Source organism: Condylura cristata, unplaced genomic scaffold (genome assembly GCF_000260355.1).
Source record: "Condylura cristata isolate star-nosed mole 26May11 unplaced genomic scaffold, ConCri1.0 scaffold00006, whole genome shotgun sequence".
In the NCBI taxonomy this organism is placed as follows: domain Eukaryota; kingdom Metazoa; phylum Chordata; class Mammalia; order Eulipotyphla; family Talpidae; genus Condylura; species Condylura cristata.
In genome coordinates this window covers 42,729,121-42,751,615 of record NW_004567107.1, presented here as the reverse complement: position 1 = coordinate 42,751,615, position 22,495 = coordinate 42,729,121, and the positions used below count along the sequence as shown (strand labels likewise).

At 37.6% G+C, this 22,495-nt stretch overlaps 1 protein-coding gene across 1 annotated transcript in view; it reads right to left on the bottom strand.

Annotated features, from left to right (window-relative positions):
* SLC1A1 (solute carrier family 1 (neuronal/epithelial high affinity glutamate transporter, system Xag), member 1) overlaps positions 1–22,495 on the bottom strand; it is a 67,118-nt gene that overhangs the window by 28,580 nt on the left and 16,043 nt on the right. Inside the window, exon 2 of the mRNA XM_004677636.2 lies at positions 3,952–4,092. Within this exon, the coding sequence (XP_004677693.1) occupies positions 3,952–4,092 (141 nt within the window). The remainder of the gene's footprint in view (positions 1–3,951; positions 4,093–22,495) is intronic.

The following is a 22,495-nucleotide window of genomic DNA, read 5'->3' as shown; positions in this document are numbered from 1 at the left end:
AGTTCTGTATGCACAAGTAAATAAATCTATAAAAAAAAATTAAAAAAAAAAGCTCTCCATAAATGTAAATGTAAATGTAAAACTCCACCAGTGCTCTTGTGTAACTGGAAAGTCATTGATAAACAATATAAATGTTTTCTCTTGAAGTTTTGTGCTTGGTAATGTGAATGTCCAGGAGATAGAATCAACTAGCACTGGGATCCTGAGCTCAGTGACTTGGGATGGAAGGAAAGTAGGGTGTTTTCTTGATCAAATATAAACTTGAAATGCACTGAGCTGGCAGGAAATTCTACCAGCTGTAAGAAACCCAAAGTGAGATATTTCAGGACTGGGTAGGAATGAGCTTCTTGCTTTGGAGGATGAACTGTGCACAACAATTATATAAACTTGGCTTAGCTCAATCAGAACAGACTCCAAATCCTGCAAATTTGATGGTATGTTACAACTCAACAGGTAGGTGTGGTATCATTCCATGGTGAGTTTCCTGATCAGGAGTACAAGGCAAGGCAATACCCTGTGACTGCTGGGGCAGGAGGGTCCTCTGAAAAGGATGTTCCATATTGGTAATTATATCAGGAAGAGGTTGTTACTGACTCAGGAACTTAGGACATAGTGTCAGGTGGGAAGCCTGTGTTGTAGCAATGCTTGGAACATCTTTATGTGGAGGGACAAACTGGCCTCACTGCTGGAGGCAGGCTGGCAACTAAGTAGAGTGTCAGCCCACTTAAGGGAGCCTGGGCTTCTCAGAAGAGACCCTTTGGGGATCTGGATGACATGATTGGTATTTTAATTGCTTTTATCTCTCAACCTTTCATAGACATTTGTCCTAAGTATCAGCCTGGTTTGGGCTGCTCTGTAAAGAATTACATTTTTGCTCCTTTTAATGTGGAGTGCTCTTCAAGATTAGAGAGGCAGAAACATCCACAGGATACAGAGAGTCAGCTTTAGACTAGGCAGTCATTGGAGGCTAGAGAGGAAGTTAGTGACCTCTTCCTAGCACAGTGAAGACAGCATCCTGGGAAGACGCTCAGGAAACTTCCTGAGGAGCAGGGGTCAGGGGTCACTCCATTCCTGTGCTGACCAAGGGAGGCTGAAGTCATAATTGTGTATTAAAGAAAATGTGACCTGAATTTAAACTCATTGTTTGGTGATACTTGGACTTGTGGTTTCCAGAGCCACAATTATCAGTTATGTTCATAAGCCATTTCCCTTGCCATTTCCCTGGTGGCTGCTATTAATATAGCTTACAAACCTAATGCTAATAGGGTTCAAGCATCCATATTTTGAGGCATGGCACAAGTGTGTCCCTCAGGATGTAAGCGATGGGTAGGATGCTGTTAGTACTATGCCACTTATCTCCTAAAATTCCTTGAGGCTATGTCTACTGTGCCTCTCTTTTTTCTCTCTCTTTTTTCTGTTTTAAAACATACTCCAGATATTAAGTTCCAATCATTTCATCCCATTTTTTAAAAACAACAGCATTTTCTTACATAACTATGTCACTATCACTTGTAATAACTGTCAATCCGTTATTGATATAATCATTATTCAAATTTCCCTGATTAACATGTCTCACTATCAAATTATCAAATGAAGGGGTTTCTTCCTATTAAAAAAATAGCTACAAAGAATTTATATGTCAGCAGAGGCTTTGGTGCAAGTATTTTTCCTGTCCATTCTTTCAGCACAGATCACTGGTCTTTGGTCTCAATTTTTGCTGTGTCTCTGTGATTTGTTATACTTAGGGAACTCACTCACTATTCCCCAACTTGCAAAATGCATGTTCCTTTGGTTTGCTAAATGTATAAAGTTAGTTATTGATCTACAGGATTATGAAGGCTTTTGAAACGTGAAAAATACTCTTTCCAACCGTGTTCTGCTCACTTGAAATTGGGTGAGAGGATGAGGACACTGCAAGGTTTGGGGGAAATTACCAGAGCTGCACTACAGTTTCAAAAAAGCAACTGGGCTATGTGAGTGGAATGCTGAGGGTTACAAATTATATTTCTAGACTTAGGACCAAAACAACCAGACTGCAAAAAATCACACTAGTTACTGACTGCCAAGATTGGTACATATTTTCAAACATCCAATATATAACTAGTATATCTATATTATTTTTCACCTTTTCTTCTAAACTTGGTTTTTGCATGAGTTTTGGATTTGCAGCCTAATTTTGGATCAATCTTCCATATCTTCCTCCATAGATAACAAGTTATAAATAGTATCTCTCACCAAGTGGTTTATGTACTTTATGCAACTGCAAAATACAGCATATATGAACTGTGAATATTTTTCTTGGGCGAGGGTCCAAAGTTTTCACTGTGTTCTGAAAGGAGCCGAAAAAAGACTAAGAATCCTTGATGTGGAGAACAGTTCTAAGGGATTGAAATCACAGTGCTTATGGGGGGCTAATAGGTTATGTAAGTAAAGTGGATGAAGTGTTAGGCAATAGGGAATAGTGGGACTGTGGCATCCTCAGATACATCATCCCAACTAAATGGAGTAGATATCTCTCAGCTAGTATCTCCAGAACACTGTTGGTGTATGGGAACATGGGACCAGTGTTTTCCAGGAGCAACATTTTTGTCAGAGGAAGCAAGAAATCTGGATGCTTACCTGAAATCTTTCAAATTTTAAATGTTTACAAAAATTTAAAGTTAAACAAACAAATACTATACGGTAGAAAAAACTAGTCTGTTGATTTGGCCCTCAAGCTACAGGGTCTAAAATGAACAAGGAATTTTAAAACATAATTAAATACAAAATAGAAATTATTAAATGCTCACTTGTAATAAACCAAGAATTCCAATACCTTTTAAGAGCAAAGTTCCCAAGGGATTTTAGTCTTATTGAAGGCTGGCACTTGCAAAGTTCAGTGCTCAGACTCAGTTTTTCAAGCAATGTGTTTGCTGAACACAGCAAATCCTGACATTCACCCTCCCTATCCCTGGCCAATATCCAGTATACCACACAGATCAGCCTCAGGTTTCTTCACAGCAATGGAGAAAAATGTTCTAGAAGAGAACAAGACTTCCTAGTAATGTGGTTCCATAAAACCTTGAATTGCATAATGTTAGTGTCATGCCACATTTTACCTTTTGCCAGAATTAAGATAAGTATAAGAAAGTATGGAAAAGATTACCATACCAGACAAATGACATTTTTTAAAACTACATCAACCGAAGGGAATTTGCTCTTTATAGGGAACCTGCAATGATGAGGTACATGATCAATCAGGGAAAAATCATTTCCAAATTCAACTGTGTCACAATTTCAGACTTTAAAAATACCAGGCATTTAAAATACAGTGCAAACCCATAATTAAACTTTCTCCACAGCACTTGGCACAGCACTTGGCACTGGTCCCTGGGCAAATTTCTGAGATAGGTATGTAGCAAGTTCTGAGTTGTGTGGAGGAGTTTAAGTGGGTAAGGGGAGGTATCAAAAGGACCTAAAGTCAGCTGCTGAGAAGTAGTTAGGATAGGGGTGTTGGAGAGTAGGTGGGAGAGCTGCAGTTGGGAAACAAATGAGTGAAATACTTGAAAATTCGATCAGAACTTGAAAATCAGGTTGTACCTGGGGACACTGATTAATATTCTGATAACCAAATAAGCTAAAATTTCCCCCTTCTGTGTCCTTGATAGTATTTTATTTGTAATATGTTTGAAAATGGCATCTTTCTCACAAGACATAATATGGTTAAATGAAGATTTGCACCGTGACCGACAGTGCTATAGACAGAGCAGAGGCACTTCGTGAATAACAAATTATTTCTAATGGAGCAAATACATACTTTCTAACAGGGGTGTGAGAGGGAGAGAGGGAGAGAGGAAGGGAGGGAGGAAGGGAGGAAGGCATCAAAAGGATTTAGATTTTTAATTAGAAAAGAAAAACATAAATGGCAGTTCCATAAATAATCATTAGAGAATATTAGTTTTCTCGAAATACCTGTAATCATGCTTGATATAATTAATGGTAAAATGATGAGTTTCAGCATCCTCATTAAGATTTCTCCAGGAAAAGCAAAGTAGAATTTCTCCAGATTAGAGAGCTTGCTGTATTCTCGAACCAATACTCCTACGGCAATCCCTAAGAAAAACAAGGAAGGGAAAGATAAGGGAAACATTGCTGAGTTATTCTATGTGTATTAACATGGAATAATCCCTCTTAAAAAACATGTATGAAGTTAGAAAAAAAGCAAATCTTAGTTGCAAGAAAACAGTTTAGATTATCCTCCCCCTCCAGTCTGTAAATTTTAAGGCTTAAAATCACACCTTAAAAGGGAGAATAAAGTAAATTATTTGGCAAAGCTGTTAAAAAAAAATTCTTCACATTAAAGTTTGCCATTTCTTTTCTCCTACTTCAATTATAAATTGACAAAACAAAGAATAACATAAGAAAGAAAAAAGTTAATCTTAGTTAAATGTAACTTGTTTTTACACATTAGCTTTTATTCTTTGTCTACCTGTAAATATTTTACATGTTTTATGGTTTAAATATCAGTTTGTATTTTTATCATTCCTTTTTATGATAAATGTTTATGACACTTTTATTTATGCAACTTTTATTACTTTAATAGCAATACAGTATTTTATTGGTTTGATAAACTTGCCAGACTACTGAATAACTGTGTTCTCCAACACTTTGCATTCTATTCTGCTATTTCCAGATAAAAATGTGTTCATTTGCCTTATCAAGCTTTTTTAATTAAGTGTCTAATCCTGATATTTGAACATTGATGCTTATAATTATGTGAGTGTGGGAAAATGTTCAGTATTAAAAAATGTTATACTGTCGCCCTCCCTGGTGGCGCAGTGGGTTAAAGCACAGCACTAAGAAGCTAAAGCCACTACCACATGAGTTCGAATCCCGCCTGCCCCGGAGGAGATCCACATGGCATGGCAGACCTCTCCTGACCTGCCCGCTGCTCCCCTCAGCAGTGTACTTCGTCGCTCTGCCTGTTCTGCTACCCTCTCTGTCTCTGAATCCTCTTACCCTCCACATCTCTGCCCTGTACCCCAGTTTCATATGAATAAATAAATATTTAAAAAAAAGTTATACATTCTCTCCAAAATATTGCTTTAACAAGATAGTTATATGAATCCCTTTAGTTGTGAAGATTTTGATAACTATAAATAAAAAAATTAAATATTTTTTAATCCCCTAAATGGTTTTAATAACATCTAACTGCCCCACTCTATTCTTCCCATACTTCTTGACTTCATACTTCCTTTTCTAAGAAGTAAATTGAGCTAGATGACTTGCATATCTTTTTTCCTTCATCAACCTTTAAGGATGGCATGCTAATTGGAAATAAAGTGACAGGAAGATTCACAGAGGAAATGACTGTGTATGCCAATTCACACACTCTAATAATTAGTTTGTGAAAAAAAAACAACATTCTTTGGCACAGCTAGGAACTCTGGGGTAATGAAAAGAAATGTGAATTATAGTCAATAATACAGTTTTCATTAAAATTTATGTATAGTTTCCAACCTAGTTGGCAGGGAAAACACCAGTTTACTAATTTATGCATAAGCTCACTAACAGACCAAAGAGATGAATTTCACTAGATATATTTGCATGGTGACTTTATCCTTTGTTTAATTTTATTTTCCTACATTTTCAGCCTTTGTCTTATCTTTGTATTTTGTGCATGCATTATTAAATGTATTTCTGTTCAGTCATTTCATTTATTTATTTTTTAAGATTTTATTTACTTATGCATACAAAATGGGATACAGGCCAGAGGTGCAGCGGGCGGTGAGAGGATTCACCAGAGACAAAGCGGGGAGCAGAACAGGCAGATTGACAAAGTACATTGCTGAGGAAAGCAGCAGGTGAGACAGGAAAGGTCTGCTGCTCCATGTGAATCACCTCTGGTGCAGGGTTCAACTTGCACCGTGGCCTAGCTTGGCAGTGCAGGGCTTGAATCTGCTGTGACACGAGGGAGGTCCTCCATTTATTTTTTAATACTTATTTTATACATACAAGAACTGGGGTACAGGCCAGAGGTGTAGGGTGGGGTGTGAGAGATTTCACTAGAGACAGAGTGGGGAGCAGAACAGGCAGATCTACTGAAACACACTGCTGAGGGGAGCAGCAAGCAGGTTAAAGAGATTTGCCCATGTGGGTCACCATGTGGGTCACCTCTCTGACTGGGGATCAAACTTGTGATGCAGTGGCTGCAAGAGCTTCACAGTACTGAGGTTTAATCCCTTATGCCACCAGGGAGGGTGTCTATTCAGTCATTTAAAATAATTTTTGGAACAAACATATACACATAAGCATTTACCAAATTGTAACTATGACAAAAGAATAATACCTCTACGATCAATACTAGTTAGTTCATACTTCATGACACAGTGTTAGAGACTCCTGAATAGTTCATAAAGAAACATTTTAGGTAAATTTAAAAATCATGTATTGCTCACTACCTATGTAATAAATCACCAATGTTCAGCTCTTCTCTGTAGAAAATAATTATATTATGCCAAAAGGATACTCTGTAATGTTCAGCACTTAAAAGACAAACAAGACATTCTTTTTCATACTATTTAGGTTGCTTCAAGTAAAGTTTGGTCTTGTATGTCAAAGAAAGCTCTGTATACAAAAATAAAGGAGATGTGTCTGTGCTCAAAAACTAGCCACAAAAGCACTCTGTTGAGTAGCAAAAGAATCCCATGTGCTCCAATGTTAGGGTTTATATTACTAATGATTAACTATGCTGCTAATCATCTCCACCCCAAATGAATGCAGTGCAGTTAGAAAGAAGTGTTATTTTTTAGCCTTTAGCCAGATACGGGTTTAAACAGAAGAGATAAAAAAGTTACCATAAAAAGTTTGAAAGTAATTAAAGGTGACAAGCACTATGCATAGGTAACTATATTTTGTAATGACAACTTTTAATCAAGCTTATTCTTGAGGTTGAATATCATAAGTTGTACACAATACTTTTTATTTTATTTTATTTTATTTTTACCAAAAAGAAGAATATAAATGCCAACCAAGACTTGGAAAAGCTGTTGGGAGATTCACCCTGGGCCAGAGATGTTACCCTAGGATCCTCAAATATAAGAAATGGTTTTTGAATGTCTTCAGTCAGGAGTTAACACTTGTAGAATGGGTGTGCTTTGTTTTGTCTCAAACCAATTTGTAAAAATGAGGTGCAGGATTAGAAAAATTACTGGAAGATTTTCCAGGTCCAAGCTGAGTTCTGCATTTCACAGGCCAGAATTCTTCTCTACCCTTTCCAGCCCTTTCTCTGCATTAAGGAGCAAGAGAGTTTCAAAGCCCAAAGCTACTGCAAATAATTGCTTGCCTGGGTGTACACAGGTCAGATCCACTGGAAGAGCCACTCCCAGAACTAGGGAAAGTGAGCATCGCAAACTTCCCTAAATGGTACAGCAGTCAGGAGGTCTTCAGCAGGGCCAACAAGGAAGTTGAAAGGAAATTGTTATCTAGACCTCTAGCCATATAAATTATCAGGAAATCACTCTTGATCTGCCTTTCCCCACAAAAACAAGAAGATGCCAAGCAAGTGGTTAGGCAGTGTGAGAACACCAGCTCCATTAAAGAAGTCTGAAGTCCTGACTCCATCTCTTACAAGGTGTATATATATAGCTTGAACCTCCCCGCCACTGTCAACTATAAGGCAAAAAGTTTGAATGGTTCAGAAAGATTCTTGAAAGGTCTCTTCCAATGATCAAGATATTCTGATAATCTCTGCATCTTATTGCCTCAGCTTTAAATTGGGTTCATAGAACCAGCTCATTAGCTCATAGAACTGGCCATTATTTCTGCAGCTTTTATGCTAATTGTAAATATACTGGTAAAATAAGGAAAGGACAAATTAGGGAGGAAAACAATTAAAATCTTAGTTAAGAGATTTCTTCAAGCTCAAATTAAAAAATTGACATGTTAAAGGGTAGATGTACAAGCTCTCCCTGATAGCGCAGCGGGCTAAAGCACTGCACTGAGAGGCTAAAGCCACTTCCGCATGAGTTCGATTCCCGCCTGCCCCGGAGGTGACCACATGGCGTGGTAGACCTCTCCTGACCCGCCCGCTGCTCCCCTCATCAGTGTACTTGGTCGATCTGCCTGTTCTGTTCCCCATTCTGTCTCTGGTGAAGCCTCTCGCCGCTCCTGAGCCTCTGACCTGTGCCCCAGTTCTGTATGTACAAATAAATAAATCTTTAAAAAAAAAAAGGGTAGATGTATAAATGTCATTTTTTTTTTTTCATATCGTGTTATCTCAGGAGATGTTTGCCAGTCCAGTAGCTCCAACAGGGAAGTAATGGGGTGACATTTTTTCCCACTAAGTTTTTAAATGATTATTGTTCAAATAAGTCTAGGTATCAGAATGAAAGAAGTATGTCATAATTAATTACACAACCTACCCATGCCTTTCTCCTCCATTTTTCAGGTCCTACCCAATCTTTGTTCTTACGCAGTGTGCTTTACATATTTGTAAAAATTAACCCAGAGAGTAGTTGAATTGTGTTTGACTAAGAGTCATGAAAACAAATTGTTCCTATTTTAGGATATTAACAGAAAATTTACTGTTGTTTTTAATCAAAGCCCCAGAATTGTTCTCTGTACACAGATTTATTTTTAGCTTACTAAAGAATTATTGTCAAAGGAAAAAAATATTTTTAATTATCACTGAAATAGTTATCTACTCATGTCATCAAAGGCAAATTAACACTATACTTTCCACCAGTGAATTTTTATACAAGTTTTGACTCTAAAACAGACTTTACTGAGTCTGTAAAGCTTTTATTTTGAAACCCTTGAAAATATATTTACTGCATAAGTAGTAATATCACATTTCTACTGGAAATCATAGGTATACAAATTCATGTACATTCTTAACAACTCAAATATATGCAGAATGAAATTTTTTTCTTTTTTCCCTATATACCATTTAAGTTAGCAGTAAATGAACTGGTTACTGGTTTAACAATTATTGAGTACATACAATGTCAGAATGAGCTATGTATTTCAAATGAATTATCTCTTCTATATTAACCCTTGTAATTTGTTTTTAAAGATTTATTTATTTATGCATACAGAATTGGGGAACAGGCCAAACGTACAAGGGTGGTGAGAGGATTCACCAGAGAAAAATGGGGAACAGAACAGGCAGATTAATGAAATACACTACTGAGAGGAGCAGTGGGCGGATCAGGAGAGGTCTGCCGTGCCATGTGAGTCACTTCAAGGGGCTGTGGCCAGCTTGCAGTGCTGTGCTTTAACCGGCTGTGCCACTAAGGAGGGCCTATCCCTTGTATTTTTTTTTTTTAGGTTTTTTTTTTTAAAGATTTATTTATTTATTCATACAGAACTGGGGTTCAGGCACCAGAGACAGTGCAAGGGGCAAGAACAGGCAGATTGACGAAGTACACTGCTGATGGGAGCAGCGGCTGGGTCAGGAGACGTCTGCCACGCCATGTGGTCACCTCCGGGCGGCAGGCATCAAACTCATGCGGAAGTGGCTTTAGATTCTTAGTGCTGTGCTTTAACCCGTTGCACCACCAGGGAGGGCCTCCCTTGTAATTTTTAATGGCTATCTAATTACAGGGATATTTGTAGTTTTTACTGAGGTAAAAGATACATCACATAAAAGTTATCATTTATAAAGTGCACAATTCAGGGGTTTTATGCTATTTACAATGTTCAATCATCACTACTAATTCCATAACATTTCCATCACCCCCAAAAGAAATTCTGTACCTGGTAACAGTCCCTGGTGACTTTCTGTCTCTATGGATTTGCTATTTGTGACATTTAAATAGATAGAATCATAGAATATAAGGTTAGTCTTATACGTCAGTTTGGCAAGGCTAAAGTACTAGTTAGGGGCCCTCTCTGGTAGCACAATGAGTCAAAGCACGGCACTGGGAAGCTAGCTATAGCCACTTCAGCACAAGTTCGATCCCTCATTGGGGAGGTGACCCACATGGTGCAACAGACCTTTACTGTCTTGCCTGCTGCTCCCCTCAGCAGTGAACTTCCTTTATCTGCCTGTTCTGCTCCCTATTCTTGTCACTGGTGAATCCTCTCAGCTTCCCTGCACCTCTGGCCTGTACCCCAGTTCTGTATGCATAAATAATTAAATCTTTAAAAAAAGGTACAAGTTAAGTCAATAAAGTACTAATCTAGGCTTTACTGTGAAGGTATTTATAGATGTGGTTAAATTCTATAATTAATTGACATTGTATAAAAGAGATAACCATTGATAATTTAGGTGGGCTCATCCAATCAGATCATAACAAAAACTGAAGTTCTGGAAGAAGGAATTACACTTTAAGACTGCAGCATCTACTCTGCCTTAATCTGCTGTTTGACCTTTGCTTTTGGCCTTGCCAGACCCACAATCAAATGAGCCAATTCCTTAAAATAATTCTAATGCAGATATATATAAAGAGAATCATCAGTGATATAGTAGTGTTTGTGTCCGGATTCACTTAGCATTATGTTTTCAAAGTTTATTCAGATATAAGCATGTAAGTATTTTTGTTTTGTTTTTAGTATTTTTCATTTAACACTAACATAACTATTTCTCCACCTTACACATCTCTTAAAAGTGTTCAGGGGAGGTACCTAAACATATCCTTTGTACTATCTAAATTCAAGACAAGCAATAACAAATTAATATTTATTAACATCCAGTGATATGCTAAACAATGTAGCAAGTACAGGATTTTTGGGGGAGGAGTTAAAAAGCAATTTTGTTATTACTGCAGTATATGTTCACCCCCTCATGGACTGTGTGGACAGTGGATTTGTCTGCTACAAACAGGAAATGCAGTTTGTTCCAAAATGCATTTGCCAGTAATGTCAAGAGTTGTAACAGTTTACACTGAGTCATCTTTTCCTTTTTCACTACCATCTACTATTAAGAATTCATCTGACTGAGGATGAAAATTTATTTTGGTGAGATCCCTTTACATATATCTATGCACTAAAATGTTTGCCGGTGTTTGAAAATCTGAGTTACATGGTATCAGTTTGGATATATCCTTTTACAATCTTGCCTTTTAGTTTTAAGATTTTTTAATTATGTCTTCAAACTTTATTCATATTAATAAGGTAGATCTACTTCATTCATTCCAAGTCCTATTCAATATTCCATACTCCCTAATTAGTTTTCTGTCATAAATTCTGCTCTTATCTAATTATTTCTTTCCTTCTATTTTTTAGGTTTTCCTGATCTTTTTCTAACTTTTGAGTTGACAGCTTAGCACATTAACATGTTTTAATTGTATGTATTTAAACATACTTTTCTTTATAAATTTTGTATTTGTGTCCCATAAATTATAGTATAGTATTCCCAATACTGCTTAGTTCAAAATGTCTTACAGTTTTTATTGAACTTTCTTTTTTAAACTAAAAATCATTTTAAAATATGCTCTCAGTATCCAAATATGTGGAGATTTGGGAACTTTTTAAGTATCCCTTCTTTTTATCTCATTGTGATTCATTTTTACTTACATCCTCAGATCTACCTTCCATTTTACCAATTCCTATCTTGGTTGTATTTATTGGATGATTAAGTTTGTTGATTGTTTAATTCTACTGTGTCTAAGTTTAATTTCTGGAGGTATGAGTATCCTTTTCACCCTTTCATTTTTGTAGTTTCCATTCCATTAGTTTTTCTTTGATCATTTAAATACATTTAGTGCATATACTTTCCGATTGTTATATCACTTTTAGTTTTTTAAATGCATTCTCTTGTTTGGGTCATTTCTTTGTGTGGGTTGTGATTTTGACTTTTCATGTGGGAAGAAGGCTGGCCTTTTTTTTTTTTTCCTGAGAAAATATCCCTAACAGATAATTATTTCTCCTGGGGATTTAGGAGATTCAAGGCATCCAGGACAGTTGTCATTTCAGATTATTCATTGGTAGTGAAAATTTATATCACACTCCTAGGCAAGTGTGAATCTGGTTTTAATTTTCTCATAGGAGTCCTTCCCCCTCCCCACCTTTACTTTTAGCTATTAGCAGACAGCAAAGTTTCTTGAAGTTTTTCCCAAGTCAATGGTTGGAAATTTTCTAGGTTTCTGTTCTAGGACAGGAAAAACTTGGTGATTCCAGGCTTTCTGCAAAGATCTCTTTCTAGCACTCATGGGCCAAAATCTTATCTCTTTGAATATCTACATGATATTAAAATCCTGTCTCCCATCAGTAACACCTATAATTGACTCTAGACCCTAGCAGCAACTTTTGTTTATACTTTGCCTCAGAGTTACCTTCTCATTTCTGGCACATGTTACTTTTTCTTTATTTCTTTTGGCTTTGACAAATTTGGAGAGGGAGAATGTTTTATATTTATGTGTATGAGATGGTAGGTAACCCACAGTTTTAGTTTAACTACCATATTACTAGATGTTACAGCACCAACTATTTACTCCTTATCCTTTCTAATATGTCCTTTAAAAAAAAAAAGATTTATTTATTTATGCATACAGAACCAGAGGAGCCAGAGGAGCTGGGATGGTGAGATGATTCACCAGAGACAGAGTGGGGAGCAGAACAGGCAGACTGATGAAGTACATTGCTGAGGGAAGCAGTGGCTGAGACAGGAGAGATCTGCTACACCATGTGGATCACCTCTGGCTTGGGGATTGAATTTACACTGAGGCTAGCTTGCAGTGCTGCTCTTTAACTCACTGCCCCACCAGGGAGGGCCCACCAATATGTCCATTTTAAAGATGACTATGGGGCCAGTGAATGTTAAAACAGTGTTCAATAATATATAGGAAAGGCCCTCCCAGATTAAAACTTGCTATATAAATAACTATAGAGTTATTGGGAGATTTAAAAACTGGGACTATATAAATGTGCTTAGGATAAAAATCACCTGGTTCACTAAGTAAGTATTCAGCTATATATTCTTTATAGAGTTTCTCATGAAATCTTCAAAACAGTTGTGATTTTTACAGGTGAGTAAGGGCCTCAAAAGCAAGAGATGATGAAAGAAATTTATGTAAAATATTCTCAGTGTAACTAAACTTATAAAGTCTACTTGTATTTATTTCAGTAGATAATTATTTTCTTTTATGTTATAAATCTAAAAAATTTCAGGATTAAAATGATGATACATAGACAACCCATGAAATATACCGAATATAATGTTTCCCAGTCTCTGCCTATTGTTATCACTGAAATTAAAGTCTCAGAATCTTGGAGGTGCCAGAAGAACTGACATTAAGAAAAATACTGGGGTCTTTTCTGAAATAATTTTTATTGTGATTTAATAACCTAATTAAATTCTTCAAACATTTACTGTCTATGGGTTAATAGGTCCAGGGGTAGAAGTATAGATACAAAAATGGAAGATATGAGACCCATCCCTCAAAAAACTCACAATTTAATGAGAACCTATTACAGATACAACTCAGCACAGGACTAAGGACTAACAATGAAAGTTGGAAGCATGAGCTGTGGGAAGGCAGGGAGATAGAAAAGGAAGAGGAAAAGTTTGAGGAAGGCCTAAGCGTAAACAAACATAAACAGATAACTATCTCAGGGTTTCTATGGAACTGATTATATACAAGCCAGCAAGTACTTCAGGGAAATGCCAGTTGCTTTTCTTCATTCAGCAATGAAAAGAAATTGCAATCAGTACTAGAATTGCATTAATATGGCACCAGGCCAAATGCACATGACAAGAAAGATGAGTGTTGATATAGACACAGGTTGAATAAACCATGTGAGATGTGCAGCAACAGGGAGACCATAATGTAAATGTACACTTTTAAATCTTTGATGTGCATAGGAATCACCTGGGGATTTTGTTAAAGACAGATTTGGTCAGTAGAACCACATACTTTGAGCAGCAAAGTTGCATTCATTAGACTTTGTCTCCTTCAACAGATCAGTGAGACCCTGCATACAGTCTAGAGCTACAATATAGTGAGGAAGGGCTCTGTCAGTATTCCATCAAGTGGAACTGCTATCTTTATAAAATCTCCCTGCACATAACTGTCCTTGCCAACTCTTTCCTACTAGGCCACCTTTTTTGAGTGTGGGTGTCTTTTTTCTAGCCTGCCTTAGTCTCAGATTTCTAGGACTTGTACAAGGTATGTATTGATGAAGTTACAGTTGTCTGAATGAGGGAAAAGAGGACTTTAAGCAGCCATTGTAGAGCTGTTGTCTCGACAGGCAAACTCATATCTTGACTGTAAAAAATGTGCTATAAGGATGAATGATGAGGAAGGGGTGCTAGGATAGGGGTATCTATCTCGGAATTTTTCTTTAAGCACAAAAGACAATTTAATTCTGGTGCCTAACCAATGCCTCCACCCCACCAAGGCTAAAATTACCATAAACAGACAAGCTTCTACCACACCATGCATCCTTTACCTCCACATCACCTTCTACTATAGGAGATGGTGACCATGGGTTTCCTTAAGGTGGCAGGGGGACTAATGCATGATTCAACAGCAAAACTTCCTTAGCTAAAGTGCGTCCTTCTCAATGTTCAATTTTGATTGTAAGTTCTAATGACTTTCCAAATAGTTAACAGTTAAATATGAGGTTGGGTCTGATACAGACTACCAAAATTTTACAAAATGACAACAAAACACAAATTTTCATTCTTAAGTTGATTAAAGAAAGGTAGAAATCATGGAAATCATATAGTTAATCAGAACTTAGTATCCAGAATATACAAAGGACTCTTATAAATCAATAATAAAAAGATAACTCAATTTTTTTAATGGGCAAAGAATATGAAAAGACATGTCTCCAAAGATAGATAGCAGATAAGTATATGAAAAGATGTTTAATATTATTAGCATTAATGATCTAAATCAAAACCACAAAGAAATATCACTTAATATTCATTACAATGGCTAGAAAAAAAGAAAAAACACATAAAACTACAAGTATAAAACAACATATTAGTGAGAATGTAGAGATATTGGAGCCTTCCTACATTGGTGGTAGGAATGTAAAATAGTTTATACCTTAAGGAAAATTGTGTGGCAGCTCCTCAAGAAGTTAAACACAGACTTAATATATGACCCAGCAATTCTGCTCCTAAATGTATATGCAAGGGCATCAAAAACATAACTTCATGCAAAAACTTGTACAATAAAATACGTATCACAACATTATTCATAATAGCGAAAAAGTGAAAAACAAATTTCTACCAACTTAATATCGACTAAATAAAATATGGCTTAGCCATACAATGGAGAATTATTCAACTGTAAAAACTACTTCTCAACATGCTGTAGGATGGCAGAGACTTAAAAATTAGCTCAGTAGAACATCAGACACAGAAGGCCATGTATTATTTGATTCCACTTATATGAAATGTCTAGAAGAGGCAACTTCCTCACAGAGACAAAGTAGATTCACAGTTGCTAAATGATAGGGGTTTCTTTTTGTGGTATGAGTAGAAATGTTTTGAAATCAACTAGTGATGATGACTGCACCACAGAGAATACACTAAAACTGCCAAATAGTACACCTTAAAATGGTAAAATCTAAAATTCATATGAATTATATTTCAATTATATAAAAACACATACATACTGTGTGATAAATTGATTAAAAAGGAAAAAGAAAAAAGCAGTGATTCATGTCTATTTTGATTGCCTGACATGGCTTTTTCATGGAGTGGGAGAGTAGCCAAAAACAGGGAAACTTTTTTCCCCCTATTAATTATTATACAAACAGCAGAAAGATTGGCAAAGATGTGGCATTTTATTCAAACTTCCACATAATATGTATATGCTAATCAGGTCTGAGGGGCTCACCATCTGGAAATAACTTGAAAACCTATGTGATGCCAGATAGGTTTATTAGCAGCTCAAAAGAAGATGGTCAATTTAAAGGGAAGTTGTGCTTACAGATTGCAAGCAGTTCATAGGCTACAAAGATGTCTAAGAATTTTTCCCCCTCAGATGTTATTAATATGTAAAAATGTCGCTTACATAATGATATAATTTTGGAGGGGCAACTTTATACCTCCCTATGTGCACATATTTCACTTACCCTCCACCGAAACTCCCCCACTGATGTACTATCCCTTTTTTTTCTTGATCTTCTGTTCTCTCCCTTCCCATTCCCTCTGGTAACCAGTATTTTTTTCAGAGATTATGAATTATTTTTGCTGTGCTTTGCCAGTGTGTTTCCTTTGGTTATTTTCTGCGAATGAATGAAACCATCTGGTAACAGTGTTTTACTTTCTAACTCACTTCACTTAGTATAATCACCTCAAGATCCATTCCTTTTGTCCCAAAAGGCACTATATCATTTTCTAAAATAATTGAGTAGTATTCTTTTGAGTGAATATTCCAGAGAGCTTAATTTTCAATTGTAGTTACAAAAATTAATCAAAGCAGCCAACAGAAAACCAGGAATATTCTGAAAACCTTCTAGAAAAAAAGTCCGAAAAATCCTTGTAGGAAAAGAAAAATCAAGCTAGTGATCTAGAAAAAATATCAACTGCCATTAACTAATGACATTCATTCCTGCTTCATTCAACAATTTTGCCAGGTTCTATGGAGGCTACATTAGTTTGGGGTCCTCATGTGGCTTAGTCTAGGTGAAGGTATGTTGGCGGTATAGTATGTCCTGAATGAACTCCAAGGTTCAGGCACCAGCTAAACACAGGCATAAAGAAGCAGTTGCCCCAAGCCAAAGCAGAAATTCCGAGCAATAACCTCATGAATTGTTTGTCACCACCATAAGCCAAGACCTGGAAGAAAAGTAAGTCCAGTTCCTTGTCAAAAATTTCCACTTGGCTGTTTCTCCCTGCTATCTAAGCCTATAAAAACTCCTCTTAGCCTCTCCTCAATGCGACTTCTCAGACCTCAACTCTCTCTGGAGTCAGTGAACTGGGAGTGCAGAAAATAAACTTGGTTTTGGTTTTACTGTCCTCGCTATCTCTTTGTGTCCTCCTTTTTGCACAGAACCTTTCATGAACACTACTCACTGATGTTTTATGGACCTCATTCACACCTCTATGTGAAAAAGATCCTAAGCTCCAAGAATTACAAATCCTATATGCCACAAATCTGCCATGACTTGATCTCCTGAAGGAGGGCTTGCTTGGAACTAAGAGTTGAGTTAAGCGGTCACATTTGGTATATAACCAAAGACATGGGGGCCTGTTGTCTCTTAGTTTTTGCCTGTCTTCAGTGTGTGCTTGGGGTCTAGTTCAGACAGGGTTACCAGACAGGATTACTGGTAGGATGTAGTAATCACTAGTTAATCTCTCTTGCTCCTTGAGTTTCCCCTATTTTCATTTCCTTTTGTAAATAGCCTTTTACTAGTCTTTCTACATGTGCCTTCAGTTCAGTCTTTTTTTTAATTTGATATGCAAAATGGCAGGTTTATTATAAAAAGGGGGAGAATAAAAGACACAAGTGGGCAGAAAAAGCTGCCCCCAAATGGGACAGGCCTGCATAGCCACAGGTGGCCAGGAGAGCTGTCACCTTACAAAGGGAGAAGAACAGGTGGGCACAGGTGGGCAGAAGAACCGCTGCCTACAGTTGGGCTTAGTCTAAGTTTTTTTTAAGTGCACAGGTGAGAACACATACTCAGGCCATCCCTTTTCCTTTTGGGGTTGCCCTGTAATGCATACAAGTCACACTAGAAATTCCCTTGTGTTACTAGATGTTGAATTGAATCTGCTCTAATAGCTACTAGTTTGTTAAGACACTGTATTTGGATAGGTCAAGGAGGGTTAACAATAGTAGCTGTGTCTTTATGGCTGTTAAATGGAATAAAGAATGTCCCCTCCCTGGTCCACAGGAAGGCTCAATAGGTGAATAACAAAGGATGATGATAGCAACAGCAAACACAGAACAAAGCTTTCAAAACTAATTCCTAGTATAAATAAAGCCCAAGCATGGATCATATAATCAAAAGGGGAGTAAAGAATCTGGATTTTCACTTCATTTCTATGACATAGGTATCACTTAATACTTTTGCTTTTTGTTGCCTTATCCAAAAATGTCAATGAAGGTACCATAGAATATTATAAGAACCAATCAAGAAAATGTACACAAGTGTTTTGTCTTCTAAACCAATGTCATGTATTCTTATTTTATGATGTATTTATCTTATTGCCCTTATTTGTTGCTATTTCCTTAAAGATCACTCAAATTAATGCAATATTAAAGGTGGAAAATTTGGAGGCCTAAAGACATATTCCCAGTGGAGGACTAAACAGAAACTTAAAGCAGCAAAAGCTCACATTTTCTTTTAAATTTAGCTTTTAAGTTAAAAGCTAAAGCTCAGCTTTTAATTGTCTTCAATCTAATAAATACCTAGACAAACACAAGTCTTAGAAACATGATACTGATGTTGCCAGATCATGTTGTTTTTTTGGATCGAGAGTGGGGGTCCTTGGGTTCACCAGAGCTTCCCTTTCAGTGGCACGCGGTTTGTTTCCCAGGTGAGTTTTTCCATGAGACAGAGAAGTTAGTTATATTTAAAAAGTAGGTTTATTAGTGAAAGGGGACAGAAGAATAAAGGACAGTTGCTTAGATACAAATGGCAGAAAAAGCTGCCCTGAAAGGGTCATGTTTGTTGAAGAGGCCTGCATGGTTGCAGGCAGGCTGCACTGAGGAGCAGCCTCTGCTGAGGGCAGTCAGTGAAGAGAAGCCCTGGCACAGTACAGGTCATGGGCAGGCAGGAGGCTGCTGCCCTGTAGAGGCAGAGAGTAGATGGAAAGGAGTATCTGAATAGGCACAGGTGGGCACAAGGACTGCTGCCCCGAGCCAGTACAGAGGCTGCACTGATAGTCTGTTTGGGAGGGGCTCATTCCTTTGTGGAGTGGCCGGTTCGGTTTTTGTATAACTATGTGGAAGAAAGGGATGGGAGATTCCCAATCTCTGTATCTTCACCCTCAGGTCTGTGCTCCTCTAGACACTCCCTACAGCAGTCTGATGCCTGCTGGGTCTTAATCTTGTGATAAGGCACTGGAGCCTAGGGATCTTGATTTCTATAACTGGGTTAGTGGTCATGTTAATCCTCTCAACCCCAACTTCCTTGTGTGATTCAGGGTTAATCCTGTGGTGCCTCCTTTAGATTTTTTGTTCTTTCTTCCATCAATAAGAAGGTTAACAATAAATAGTAGCTATGTATTTATCAGCTGTTAAGTGAAATAAAGAATGTCCCCTCCCTGACCTACAGGAAGGCTTAATAGGTGAATAACAATGGATGGCAATGATAGCAACAGTAAACACAGAACCTAAAGCAGAGAGAATAAGGATGTAAATTAGATGACAAGTAGATCTGAACCTTACCATTTATTTTCTAGTTTGGGGACAGATGTTAAATAATGGCCTTTTTGAGTCTTAGTTTGTCACCAGTCAAGAAGGAATGGTACCTGACTTAGAGACCTACAGAAAGAATTAAATAGAAGGAAACATAAAGTATAAAGTGAAAAAATTCTCTTCTTTCTCTCCCTTCTGAGAGAGTGGGTAGGCTTTCCCCTTGGAGAGTAGAAAAACGAGCATGGAAACATAGCTTGAAAGTTGAGTGATCTGCTATTTTTCTTTCTTCCCAAATGTACAGAATGGAACTGATGGGCTCATCCAGCTCAAAAAAGTCATAAAACTTACACGGATAGGTAGTTAAGAGCTTGAACAGGGCTTGGGGTACCATCACATAGATTTTGGTCAAATGAGAGGTTTTTGCAGAGGGAGAACACAAAGACAGAAAAACTATGTACATATATTGTAAAATATGTAAAATATATATACATATATTTGTGATGGAAGAACAGCCTTTTCACTGCTCAGAAATTACAGCAACTTAGTTACCAATCTTAAAATCAAAATGAGGACTGATCCACTTTAGAACAGTTTAAATACATTTTAACAACTTCTCACAGTTACATCAAAGACTGTAAATGTCTACAGATAGGGATTCTAGTCAAGAGTGTCATGTCACAATGAGGGTCCAGAATGGACTCATTTCCTGAAAATGTTAAAGAGAAACTAAGAATCTAGGTCTTTATGTGAAACCACTCAGTCTTTAAATGTTAACAAAGTCTAAAAACAGTTAAAATCCTGAAAGGGTATACCAAATACCTCTGCAAGCCATTTTTTTTCTTGACACGCCATTTTTCATTCAGGGTTTCCCTCCAAGGGTGATAAAGGAACATGGTAAATCAGAATAGGGAAGGTCACCATGTTCGGATGAAAAGAACTTAGGAAATGATGACCTCCTGAAATTCCTGAGTAACTTCTAATAGCATCACAGGCAGTATTATGGGCTAAGGCCGAAGAGGAGAGGTCACTTCTACCACTAAGAACTTAAGTTTTGGTAGGCAGGGCAGGATAGACACAGTGATAGGAGTCAAGAGAGCTAGTTAGTTTATAAGAAAGTCATTGTAGGAGTTCAATGCTACTTTGAGTAGAAGGTTAGAGTAGAAGAAGGCAGTAGGTTAGAATAGGTTAGAGTAGAAGAAGGCAGATGTTCAGTAGGTTAGAGTAGAAGGCAGATGTTGTGATGAACCTTTCCTGCGAGAACAGGAATTCAACAGGCAGGGATTATTGAGGAGGAAGGAGAATGGGGGAACACCCCAAAATAAATGGGTTGGGAAAGAAGTAACTAACATTCATTAAATGCCTTCTGTCCTCAGACTTTTATAATACATTACTTTATGTAATCATCTAACTTAATAAGTCTGTAATTTATATATAAAGCAAGTAATACAAGTAATACAGGAAAGTTCAGGAAACTTTCCCAAGGTCATATTACCTGCCTTAAGCCTCAGTTCTGTCTGACCCTAAAGGGCTTTTCATCTCATGACGAGGTGAAAATGTGTGTTCAGTCAACAATCTGGATAGTTGCTGAGCAGTGATTTAGAGGACTAAAACTAGAAATAAGTTAGCAAATTGCATGAAAGGTCTACAATGCCAGAATTTATACTTCTCTGACCCTTAGGCTCCTTTAGTATAAACTGGGTCATTGTGAGGATTAAGTGACACAATCTATGAGTTAAAGTAATATGCACCAATTAGCCATTAGTAGAGATAATAAGTAGTCACTGAACATGTTTGCATAAAGCCGACCTAGATTGTCAGTAAACCAGCTGAGGTATAGAGATGGATTAGAACAGGGAGATAAAGTAGTCAGAAGGCTGTTCCAGGAAAAGAAGCAAAGTCAGGCAAGATTGGCAAATAGAAAAGGAGTTTCATCAGGGTTGGGGAGAGCTAAAGTAGGAAGAGAATCCCAAAGTCATAATTTGGGTCATGGAAAGATTTGGTGAGAAAAGGGTGACTCATTTCAGAACTCATTTCAGCTCTCTAATTTACCTCTCTGTTTGTCAGAGAGAAAGGTCAGGTGAAGCCCTCTGCAAGCATATCCCCATTGCAAGCACTGTCTTATTTTACTTTCTTGCTGAAACTAAACCCAACAGACTTGAGCTCAACAAATCAGGAACCAGCTTGTGTATGCTGTACTCATAAAGTCCGAATGTTCAGTTCTGTTCAGGGCAAATTTATACTGGTGTCCTTTGGAGGGATGCCTGCAGCAAAGAGCTCAGGTCTGAAATCATGCCTGATTTGGAATCTAGTTCTCTCATAGAATTGATTCTTTACTATTGATAACACACAAAAAAGGAATCAGACTGGGTCTTGTACCACATGGTTCTCTAAAGGACCTGGAACTGATAGCTAATTACAAAGATGTGGCTTGAATTTAGAAGGACATTTTGTAGGAAGAAAGTTTCTTAACATGTCCAAGCTTCTTTTAGTTACTAAGGGAAGGCACCTGGAAATGCTCAGAAGGGATCAGAACCAGGCATTCCCTGCATAGACCAGCTTGCCTTGTGGGGAGGGCAGGGAATTCGAACACTCACTCAGCAGCCTGGTGGGGAAGTATGCTCAGTCTGGGCACTTGAGGGCCTAGTCTGGCTGGAAAGATAACTCTTGCCAAGAGGATGCTGGGACCCAAAGAAAGAATTCTCAGAATGCAACATCATAGGGATAAAAACAGATAGATGTCTAGAGCAACCAGGCAGCCAGGCTCTCCACCTCTTGACATTCCCCTCTACAGTGATGTTGGTGTTTCCTCAGGAATTTATTTTCAGCCTCTTCTTGGACTGTAGACTCTCCCAGTGTGATCCTATTCCTAGTAGCTTCACTTTCTAGCTCTGGCTGTCATTTCAGTCTGTTTCTCTAGGGCAAACTCAACATACAACTGCCTTTTGGGAATCTCCACAAGGATATATACCTCAACAGGGGACCCAACTGGGAAAAAATAAAGTTATCTTTCCTTTTCCCAGAAGACCTCTGACTGTTCCCTATTCTGGTGGCCTAAAAGGAAGTCCAAAAATTGTATAATGCTCTTCCTACCAGAAGTTGGAATCTCTTCTTATCCACCCCAAGGTGGGTTAGTAGGGTCAACCTCTAATAGTTTTTCTTCTGAGGGTACTCACTTTGAAGCCCTGTGATACTGGGTGGGACGTCTGGATATCCTGATGCTGCCATGCTGGAGAAACCACATAAGAAAG